Source organism: Sinocyclocheilus grahami, unplaced genomic scaffold (assembly GCF_001515645.1).
Source record: "Sinocyclocheilus grahami isolate Dianchi unplaced genomic scaffold, SAMN03320097.WGS_v1.1 scaffold25.1, whole genome shotgun sequence".
Lineage (NCBI taxonomy): Eukaryota > Metazoa > Chordata > Actinopteri > Cypriniformes > Cyprinidae > Sinocyclocheilus > Sinocyclocheilus grahami.
This window is the reverse complement of record NW_015505204.1, coordinates 5,118,180-5,130,437: the sequence shown is the minus strand read 5'-3', so window position 1 is coordinate 5,130,437 and position 12,258 is coordinate 5,118,180. Positions and strand designations below refer to the sequence as shown.

General features: G+C 37.5%; 1 protein-coding gene across 1 annotated transcript; it reads right to left on the bottom strand.

Annotated features, from left to right (window-relative positions):
* Positions 1-317: 317 nt before the first annotated feature.
* On the bottom strand, positions 318-11,922 carry LOC107565280 (ephrin-B2a-like). Its single transcript, XM_016250504.1, has 5 exons — positions 11,403-11,922; positions 5,399-5,688; positions 1,300-1,392; positions 813-926; positions 318-331 (listed from the first exon to the last, which is right to left on the bottom strand). The coding sequence occupies exons 1-5, from the start codon at positions 11,513-11,515 to the stop codon at positions 318-320; spliced, it is 624 nt and encodes a 207-aa protein (XP_016105990.1). The 5' UTR covers positions 11,516-11,922.
* Positions 11,923-12,258: the final 336 nt, after the last annotated feature.

The following is a 12,258-nucleotide window of genomic DNA, read 5'->3' as shown; positions in this document are numbered from 1 at the left end:
GGCTTGCACGTTAACAGCATAAGGGCTACAAATGTCTGAACTGACATGTAATATGCATCCATCAGGCCAGCTTTGGGATGCAAACAGTTAATTGCATCAGCTTAAATTGCATCGGATGGACTCAAATACATCGAAGAATTGCAAAGTACAGGAATAAAGGCCTCTTCTCATGCATGAATTAAGATCTGGGAGTTTAGAAACATAATAAGTAAAAAAAAAAAAAGGAATAAATAACTTTTTTTTATTTTTGTAACAAAATCAGTTGGTATTCTCAGATCCTTCACATGGGATGTTTATTCAGCATGACTTTGCAGCATTCACTGCATGTGTCCTAAGACAAGAACACATTTTGGTTTTAGGTTTTATGACAACTTTGATGAAAGGATTTGATCCACTTCAATTGTTGACTAGTATATAATAAATCCAAATCTGTGGTGTAAAAATTAGTCAAATTTTGACATCTGAAATATATCAAGCATATTTAATTGATTAATTAATTATTATAGTATTGAGGTAATTATAGTATAACATATTATATATTGTATTTTATATCATATTTAATTATTTATTATTCCATTAATTTATTTAGATTTTAGCTTTGGGGTGAAATTGGATTTTTATTATACATGACTTTTTATATTTATTTATTTTATTATTTTAATAATAATAATGCATTTTATGCTCTAATATATTGTATATTATAATCTAAAATGTAGTTTACTGCATTAAATATGTTCAATAATAATTACGTTTAATAATTATTTTTATAATTTATGACATTTAGTGAGATTTACCTATACATCAATACTTACCAACTCTGTTGACAGCATCGTTTTCTTTGCTGAAGGTGTTTTGGTCCTTACTGTCAGGGTATTTTGGAGGATATCTAGTTGGATAGTTTTTTGTTGAGAATGAATCTGTAGGACCTAAAAAAAAAAAAAAGAGAATTAAATATTAACAGACAGCAACTGAAATTACTAGTGGAGCAAAGCAGTACAAAATGTTCAGCGAATTGGAAAACTGATCATAATATCAGACCACCCTTACATATTTTTTTGCTTCTAGGCATTATGCCCCAGGTTTTGAGAGAGAATTTAATGAATTGGCGTAAAGCTGCAAGTATCTCCCCACAAGCCCAAAGAAGGGACAGCTGGCATCGCCACAGGAGACAAGCTCACATGACATTTCAATTACACGCTGAGGCACACTAGCATGGACACTACAAGTCCAGTGACATGAAAGACTGTAATGAAAGCAGTGATCTTCATCGATGCAGGTGTAGGTATGGGTGCTACTCACTCTGTCCAACTCGCAGGACCAGCTTCATAGATTTGGTCTTACAAACACCGCTGTCGTGGTTGTCCAAACCTTCAAAAGTGCTGTTTGATGTGGCTGAAAGATGGAAGAAAAAATTAATTAACCGTTTTCATGATTTTGTTTAAAAAAAGATATGATAACATCACACAAAACGTGTGAAGAACATGTCTGGACCACATTTTTCCTAATGAAAGCAATGTGACAATATTATGTATGGAAGGCCATTTCTGCCACTGAGAAAGGTAATTGCAAGTTTTAATCTCACAATTCTAATTTTGTTTCTCGCAATTCTGAATTTTCTGAGAATCGCAAGATATAAACACAATTCCGAGTTATAAAGTCAGAATAGTGGGATATAGAAATTAAGTCAGAATTGCAAGATAAAAACTCGCAATTCTGACTTTTTCTTGCAAATGCGTGTTTGTATCTCGCAATTTTGACTTTTCATGCAATTCTGACTTTTTTTTTCTCAGAATTGTGAGATATAAACTCGCAACTATGAGAAAACAGTCAAAATTGTGAGACAAAAAAAATCACAATTACCTTTTTAATTTTTTTTATTCAGTGGCAGAAACAGGCTTCCATACATTATTTATATGATAATTAAGCAAAACAATTCTATCTATCAATTCAATCAATTTTCGACCAATTCTCACTATAATAATCATGCAAAATTTCATTTTCATTTCTAGAATGCAACAAAAATTATATTGAGTATTTAACTGTAGTAATTACATATTATAATTCATTCAATTTTGGTAATTATAAAGGTCTTAACACCTCATTTGCTGCATTGCTGCTGTAATACAGTAAAAATTACAGTAATAAAATGTTTTTAATCATTTTTATTTTGCATCAGCATTATGCCGATTATTACAAAATAATGTGAATCTAATCAGAATCAACTTTGAGAATAATGAGAACTACATCTTAATAGTGAAACATCCACAATCAAATCAATTTCAAAGCAATATAAAAAATAAAAAAATAGGACCTTTTCAGTTCAGTTTTCTAAAGCAATATAAAATCTGGGATTCTTTTTTTTTTTTTGTGAGATTCATCCATCCAACATTTAGTAGTCTACATCTCTGATGTTGAATATTTAAAGCCCATCATCCATCTTAAAAACTTCAACATGCCACCGAATTATTCTTTCCTCTCGAGGCCCATTTCTCTTCCAGTCCTCTGTATGTATTTGGCCATATAAGTTTTAGCAGCACTAAGTGAGCTAGTTTATGACCGGGTCAGCTTTCCGCATGCGTCCTCACAGGTGCTCTGAAACCTTTCAAGTGTTCCTTGCGGACATTTGAGTCATGTGTTCTTCAGTCACTATGCATGCGTACGCAGAAGGTGAAGGTTCAGCTTGCTCGTACAATGAGAAAATCTCACTTTTGCGGCGCGCCAAAGCTTCTTAAAAGCTTCTGTTTGTTTGCCAGTAAATCCTTACGAGGGGCGCGCACGCACTCACGTGCACGCTAATTTAGAAACCCCTCATACTGTGAGTAATAACCGCAGCGTAATCACACAGGTTTGAACTTTACAGAAACTAAGCATATTACCAAAGCCTTTTCACATCATTATCACAGAATATCAAGGATTTGCTTTGGCCGTCAATCCACGGCTAGTGGAGTGGCTTGGTCGAACGATTTAAATGCCATTGTGCCTGCGCACCCATGCTGTGTCCTCTGATAGCGGAGCTAAAGAATTCCATTGGGCCGTAATCTCTCTTTCACTGCGAGGATTAAGACCAATCCCACATGAACAAATGGACTTCCCCTCCAAACTGCTTAGGGCACAGAAAGAACCGAGTGACCAGAGAGTGAAAGGGCAAGAGAATGGGGGGTGGGCAGAGAAAGCCAACCAAAGAGCTAAGGAGAGAAAAACAGAGGGGGAGAAGAGAGCGCTTTTACCCAACATGTCCCAGTTCTCTACAACCGTTCCCACATTCATCTGCAGCGGCCGCTCTAGATGTGACATGACTCTTCGGCTTGAATGAAGCCCGCTCATTTCCTAACCACAACAAGCACATTCAGCGCCTCGGGCCAGCGCAGCTCAGCCAGTCACGAAGCCAGCGACCGAGCAACAAAGTGGAGGTGGAAAATTGAAGTTGCGCGCATACAATAAAGCAAGTGTATCCAAGCAGATGTTATGGTTTCTGCAGGTTATTTTTAGATTTTTGCAGACATTCAGAGACCTAACTATCCTAGCGATCATATTTTAACCACACAGCCACATAGAAACATATCCTGTCTGTATGTCTAGAAGAAATGCTAATTATTTGTTGGAAGTTGCAGTTGCAGCAGGACATGATGATGTCTTGTACTGATTGCGCAGGTATTTAATGGCTGCTCCTAATTTTGTCATTTTTATTGGCTGATATGATATGACACACACACTCAACGTGTTTATCTGAAACACATACACACACTCACTCACTCAACATGTTTATCTGACACAAACATATAAATGCAATTAAACCTTAATTTTTAATATACTCTTTCTACTTTCCTCTAGTTAAATCTATACAGTAAAATGTTAGAAATAAACATTATAACTTTTAATTATTTTAACTTTTGTTACTAGTTTTCTTAACTTACCGTATCAAAAATCTATTCATTAAAAGAAATATTATATATTATATTATATATAGAAATATTAAATAAACTGAAAATCTAGTAACTTGTTCATGAGCAAAAAACTAAACAAAACCTACCATTCGAAAGTTTAGGATTGGTATGATTTTATGCTCACCGAAGCTGCATTTATTTAATCAAAAATACAATAAAAACAGTACTATTTAAAAAATGTGTTACAATTTAAAATAACCGTTTTTATGTTTAGTATATTTTAAAATGTAATTTATTCAAGTGATGCAAATCTGAATTTTTAGCATCATTATTCTAGTCGTCAGTGTCACATGATCGTTCAGAAATCATTCTAATATGCTGATTTGTTGCTCAAGATATATTTATTATTATTATCAGTTGAAAACTTGCTATGGTTGTATAAGCTGTGATCATTTTTTTAGGATTCTAAAAAAATAGAAGTTAGAATAAAATAGAACGTTCATAGGAACAGCGTTTATTTGACAGAAATATTGTGTAACATTATAAATGTCTTCTAATCAACGTCTAATGTCTTCAATCAATTAAATGCACCCTTGCTGAATTAAAAAAAAAAAATCATACTGAACCCAAGCTTTTGAACGGTATTGTACGCCAAGTCTTTCCAACATGCCTAAAAAAAGTTATCTTCCTCTCATTTAGTCAACTCTCACACACATCACAGTTACATGCACACGTTCTGACATTTGCATGCACACAAGGCGCACACACACACACACACACGCAGACACAGAGGTAAGTCTCTTTAGAATCATTTAGGTCAGATATCCATGTCCCTCGGGCTGCAGGCCAAGCTGCCTTGAAAAATCACATCAAACCGATCCGTCTCATACTGGCAAAGGGTTGAGGGATTTGGAGCGTGTAAATCTTATAATCACATAAACGGCCATTAAGGAATGTGCCAACTGAATAGGGGCTGAGATCAACACACGCTAAACTGAACGATAACCCCTTTTTCGAAGTGCTCGATTGATACTAATGACATCCATGTAAAGGGCCATCAACAAGTCTTCCTTCCCAGAGAACACTGAACACTTGTGACGTTTCCATCCCTGGAGGGGAAGAGGACAAAAATAGGCTTGGGAAAAACTACATTTTTAAAAACATAAGAAAAATGATGCAAGCTAAACAATATAATGATTAATGATATCTTTATGTCTATAACAAAGACATCTTGTGTGGTAAACACACTTGCTAATGGATTTAACACATTTCCATTAACTATAAACTTGATTTGTTCACTATTTTTGGAGGGCTACACTAGTCAGTCGCCTTCCCAGACGAAAACACGGAAAAGATATCTTGGGAGACAATGCCGGAGGCCGAAATTCCCACGGGTGGGATCAGTTCTGCATTTGGCTCCTTCTACACAGTGTTACAGCTGCCAACGGAGGTGAAAAACGATCATGAATCAGCACCTGAGGTAAATTCTTGAGTAAGCATGGCAATAAACTTACAGATGATGTGATAGTCCTTTCCTTTGTAGAACTCCAGGCCCCACAGGTTGGGGCTGAACTCTTGAAACTTGAAGGTGAACTTCACGTCCTGGTCTGGCTTGTCACAGTTGAGCAGTAACATGTCGCCCTTAGTGACTCGACAGGTCTCAAGTTGTTCTTTGGGAACAAGATAGACCCGGAAGTATTCAATGTTCATCTGCTCAGTGGAGCCTGGCTTGATTCTTGGACACACAATGTCCATTTTGTCTCCGATCTGAGGGTATAGTACTACACCCCTTCCTGGGACAAACCTGTAGGGAACACTGCGATGTTAAACATCTTATAGAGTTACAGAGATGGGAAGAACATACTGATTAGCATGCATAATAATGAATACATTCTCTATATTTTATTAATTAGGCATGAGAACCTTAAAGTTGATGTAAAATGTATTGTGTTTGGGTATCTAATAAATTTATCTTCACAGCAAAACTATGAAATATTTGAAGCTAGTTGTTTCTTCAGGTAATTGAATTAACCAACTGGTCATTGCTTCATTAATGTATTTTAAGAGTCAATCCTAGATCCAGTCCTGTATGATTTAGTTTTCTTCTGAGTAAAACAAAAGATGACATTTTGAATGTTGCAACAGTTTTTGGACCCCCCTTGACTTTTATTATAAAAAATGAGACTTTTTTTTCAAAGTGCATTCGACCCATGGTTGCCACCCTCCATTTAATCTAAAACAAGCAACTCAACGCAATGGATTGAGACAAGCAATTTCCTTTGGCTAATTTTCAGAGTTCTGTCTTGAAGCAGAATGTAAATGCATCTAAAGCATTTGGGACCTTGGCTTACTTACACATTTTTTGACTAATGTATGCAACTTTGCAGTCTTATGTTTTTCCCCATTACATATTTCTCTGCTCTGTAATGTATTTGCACAATTAACAATCGCTCACTCCTGACCGCTTGCTGGCAGTCCTTTCCTGCCCTTGATGTTTAATACAACCTCACTATATCACCTATTACAATGTTCACTTCTTGTAAAAGCATTCTGATATTGACCTTTCAGTTATTTGCAGATTCTCAGATTAATCTGATTTCTCATTAAACACAAATTATATTTTAAACAGGCCAATGTGTGAACTGGATCTGTCCTTTATTTTCTAAATCTGCCATGACAAAGTTAGACATGGTCTCATTCTCTCCCATGCTTCCCTGAACACCATAAGGCAGAATAAAAGAGTCACTTTCTAAGACTAGCTTCCATCCTCATAAAGTCATTAAGAGCTGGAAAGAAAGGGACCCTCTAGCTTCTACTGGGGGTCCTGAGAAGACAGGAAGCTTTAGTGCCCCTCCTCCGCCCCCTGCAGTACCAACTTCTGTGTGGCTCAAACCGGGATGGGGGTTGAACTGTGCCTTCATCCCGGCGCACCTTTTGTCTCCAAAGCTCTGGGACAAAGATGACCCACTGAGCTACTGGAACTCATGAAAACCGATTACAACCTGCGGCAAAGCCCCGCTACACTACAGCTTAGCATCTTAAAGGAACGTTATCCAGCATCCAAACAAAACTGATCTATTTGAATACAGGTTCACCGCTGTGAAGAAACAGCCACCAAACAGCAAAACTATGAAATATTTGAAGCTAGTTGTTTCTTCAGGTAACTGAATTAACCAACTGGTCATTGCTTCATTAATGTATTTTAAAAGTCAATCCTAGATCCAGTCCTGTATGATTTAGTTTTCTTCTGAGTAAAACAAAAGATGACATTTTGAATGTTGCAACAGTTTTTGGACCCCCCTTGACTTTTATTATAAAAAAATGAGACTTTTTTTTCAAAGTGCATTCGACCCATGGTTGCCACCCTCCATTTAATCTAAAACAAGCAACTCAACGCAATGGATTGAGACAAGCAATTTCCTTTGGCTAATTTTCAGAGTTCTGTCTTGAAGCAGAATGTAAATGCATCTAAAGCATTTGGGACCTTGGCTTACTTACACATTTTTTGACTAATGTATGCAACTTTGCAGTCTTATGTTTTTCCCCATTACATATTTCTCTGCTCTGTAATGTATTTGCACAATTAACAATCGCTCACTCCTGACCGCTTGCTGGCAGTCCTTTCCTGCCCTTGATGTTTAATACAACCTCACTATATCACCTATTACAATGTTCACTTCTTGTAAAAGCATTCTGATATTGACCTTTCAGTTATTTGCAGATTCTCAGATTAATCTGATTTCTCATTAAACACAAATTATATTTTAAACAGGCCAATGTGTGAACTGGATCTGTCCTTTATTTTCTAAATCTGCCATGACAAAGTTAGACATGGTCTCATTCTCTCCCATGCTTCCCTGAACACCATAAGGCAGAATAAAAGAGTCACTTTCTAAGACTAGCTTCCATCCTCATAAAGTCATTAAGAGCTGGAAAGAAAGGGACCCTCGAGGTTCTGCTGGGGGTCCTGAGAAGACAGGAAGCTTTAGTGCCCCTCCTCCGCCCCCTGCAGTACCAACTTCTGTGTGGCTCAAACCGGGATGGGGGTTGAACTGTGCCTTCATCCCAGCGCACCTTTTGTCTCCAAAGCTCTGTGACAAAGATGACCCACTGAGCTACTGGAACTCATGAAAACCGATTACAACCTGCGGCAAAGCCCCGCTACACTACAGCTTAGCATCTTAAAGGAACGTTATCCAGCATCCAAACAAAACTGATCTATTTGAATACAGGTTCACCGCTGTGAAGAAACAGCCACCAAATTGACCAGTTTCACTTGAGTGGCCAGATTGTGGAATAAAAAAAACAAAATGTGAAATTTAAGTGCATTTTTGGTGAAAATGCTTCATAAATATACATTTTAAGAACATTTCTTCAGGTACGTTGACCAAATGGCAAGACCACACTATGGCAGCAAGAGAGTGTGTACTACTTTGGCAGCTGAGAAAACACCAGGCTGGGTGTTTCGATCTCAAAAAGTAGCACTTACCCTAGTTTAGCAACTATTTGTCCCGACACAGAAAGGTGTGGTGGGAACAGATGTACAGACCTCGGAGACACACTTCACAGTGGAAAAAAGGAGCTCAGGCAACAGATCTCTCTTTGGCAATCAGTGAGAGGCTCTAATCCACTCTTCAATTTAACATTTCTCATCTTATAATCAGTCCTAAATTTAGGCTGTGGCTCAGCACTCTTACATGATATTAACCATGATGTAAGGTCTCCACAAGTTTGATTGCTGAATCATTCTGCAGCTTTTCCTCAGTAAATACCAGGGTACATGGATTTTGCAAGACGTCAACCTCACCATATCATTTCTACAAAACATTGCATTTACCTGCAGTTTTTAAAAAATGAGACTTTTTTTTCAAAGTGCATTCGACCCATGGTTGCCACCCTCCATTTAATCTAAAACAAGCAACTCAACGCAATGGATTGAGACAAGCAATTTCCTTTGGCTAATTTTCAGAGTTCTGTCTTGAAGCAGAATGTAAATGCATCTAAAGCATTTGGGACCTTGGCTTACTTACACATTTTTTGACTAATGTATGCAACTTTGCAGTCTTATGTTTTTCCCCATTACATATTTCTCTGCTCTGTAATGTATTTGCACAATTAACAATCGCTCACTCCTGACCGCTTGCTGGCAGTCCTTTCCTGCCCTTGATGTTTAATACAACCTCACTATATCACCTATTACAATGTTCACTTCTTGTAAAAGCATTCTGATATTGACCTTTCAGTTATTTGCAGATTCTCAGATTAATCTGATTTCTCATTAAACACAAATTATATTTTAAACAGGCCAATGTGTGAACTGGATCTGTCCTTTATTTTCTAAATCTGCCATGACAAAGTTAGACATGGTCTCATTCTCTCCCATGCTTCCCTGAACACCATAAGGCAGAATAAAAGAGTCACTTTCTAAGACTAGCTTCCATCCTCATAAAGTCATTAAGAGCTGGAAAGAAAGGGACCCTCTAGCTTCTACTGGGGGTCCTGAGAAGACAGGAAGCTTTAGTGCCCCTCCTCCGCCCCCTGCAGTACCAACTTCTGTGTGGCTCAAACCGGGATGGGGGTTGAACTGTGCCTTCATCCCGGCGCACCTTTTGTCTCCAAAGCTCTGGGACAAAGATGACCCACTGAGCTACTGGAACTCATGAAAACCGATTACAACCTGCGGCAAAGCCCCGCTACACTACAGCTTAGCATCTTAAAGGAACGTTATCCAGCATCCAAACAAAACTGATCTATTTGAATACAGGTTCACCGCTGTGAAGAAACAGCCACCAAATTGACCAGTTTCACTTGAGTGGCCAGATTGTGGAATAAAAAAAAACAAAATGTGAAATTTAAGTGCATTTTTGGTGAAAATGCTTCATAAATATAAATTTTAAGAACATTTCTTCAGGTACGTTGACCAAATGGCAAGACCACACTATGGCAGCAAGAGAGTGTGTACTACTTTGGCAGCTGAGAAAACACCAGGCTGGGTGTTTCGATCTCAAAAAGTAGCACTTACCCTAGTTTAGCAACTATTTGTCCCGACACAGAAAGGTGTGGTGGGAACAGATGTACAGACCTCGGAGACACACTTCACAGTGGAAAAAAGGAGCTCAGGCAACAGATCTCTCTTTGGCAATCAGTGAGAGGCTCTAATCCACTCTTCAATTTAACATTTCTCATCTTATAATCAGTCCTAAATTTAGGCTGTGGCTCAGCACTCTTACATGATATTAACCATGATGTAAGGTCTCCACAAGTTTGATTGCTGAATCATTCTGCAGCTTTTCCTCAGTAAATACCAGGGTACATGGATTTTGCAAGACGTCAACCTCACCATATCATTTCTACAAAACATTGCATTTACCTGCAGTTTTTTACAGGGTAATTGCTTAGATTATGTAAATTAACATTTACAAATAGTGGGAATGGCTATGAGGTGGAAGTTCGTTTTGGAAACAGTTTATACAGTGGTCGCCGTTCAGCTTCATTCTGCAAATGAAAGTACTTGCATCTCAATGTTGCTGTCAATAAAGCATCATTGTAACTAATACCCTGCCGTCTGGAAAGGTGGGTGGTCCTTCAACAAAGTGGCAGGGATTACGAATATGTTTAGTGGGCTGTCTTGAGTTTAAATGACTATGACAGGGTAATAAAATCAATAGAGAAATCAGCAAATTAAAACTGTAAAAAAAAAGTGAAATTACAGATACATTTAAAACAATGAATGGTTCTTTGCTACGCCTTCATAACTCAAGTAGGCTGTTTTTGTTGTTTGAGGTGTCTGTGTGGTACTTAAAAGAATTTTAAAAAATCATGTTATGTTTATAGGGTCATTCCTACCAATCAGCATAATGGTTTCCTTAAAGTCCTAGTACATATTTTTTGCCTTTGAATTATATTTGGATCTGTGGTTCAGATATCAACTTATGACTGGTAACTATTCGTTAAGTACAATAATTTATTTATCAATTGTATTATAGTTATACTAGCACTTGTTTATTAAACAATAGTGCATATTCCAATTTGTACTAGTAACATTTTTTAATTTTTCTAGTATGAACGATAATTAAGCCATTCCAACTAGTAATTATGACAAGAAAAAATTACTGGAAACTGGTGGACTAACTGGAGTAGACAGACTGACTAGTGTCAGAAAAGGGTATTAGTATAGTACAACTGGAACAACGACTAATACAGTTCCACTGAACCACAGATCCCCATGTAATTCAATGGCAAAATATTTAGCAATTTGTAATCAGTTACAATGGAAGAGTTACGGGCCACTACTCGGACAGTAAAGGCTATTAAAGTAGGCTATTGAATGAAGAATTACAAGTGACTGATTTATAGATCAGTCATTTTTGGAATAAATAGTCACTGTATAGAGATAGAAACTAGTCACAGGCTACTTACTAATAATTAAAAATAACCACTAGTAAAAAAAAATAGATAGAATAAATGTTAAAGCTGCTTGCCATACAACGCTTTTTCGTTAATTTGAAGTGTACTTACTTGGTGTTCGAAGTATTCCAATATATTGATTCTAAAACTGTTGATCGAGCCAGTTTTACTCGACAAGCAACCATGAAAAGACCTAATATATAACTCCACATAGTTGTATCCATTGCGATGCAAAACAGTTCACCAGTCCAAATTTTATTATAACAGAGATCCGCAGGCACTAATACGAGAAGAATCCGCTGCTGCTGGTCGTTCTCATCTGCTGAAAAAAAACATCTATTTGCCAAGACCTCCTAAAATAACAGCTCCTTTGCAACTGGCACTCTAAAGGACAAATTTAAGAAAACGGTGTTTGATAATCCATCAGGTTATTTAGACATTAAAATGTTTTAATGCGCATCCTTTGGGAAACAGTGCCTATGCACATTCTTACGAACGCAGAGAAAACAGTTCAATAGTGCAGGTTCCGTGGAATGGCAGCATAGCTCTGAAATTCGGATGTTGCTGAGGTCTAATCTAAAGGCAGTATCAGTGCTTCTCCTGTTCTTCGTCTTTGCATTCAACTCTGCCAGTCTTGGAGTGCCCTCAAGACGTGCTCAGAGACTTCTTAGGACAACCCAGTGTTGACGTTAGACCCCGCCCACATTACTCTCGATTGGATGACGCTGAATGAGTGACACCTAGTCGAACTGAAGGAGACTAAACAGGAGTCTGGAAGCGGCACTGCTTTATTAAACATTAGCCTACCACCTGAGTTTACCTGAGGCGCAAAGCGGCGTCTACATTTTTTTTCAATGCAGTGGTTTTCAACCGGGAGGCCCCAACCCACTAGGGGGCCTCAGGGAACTCCATTTAAAACAAGTTACGTTATATTAAGATAAATTTTATATATATATATATATATATA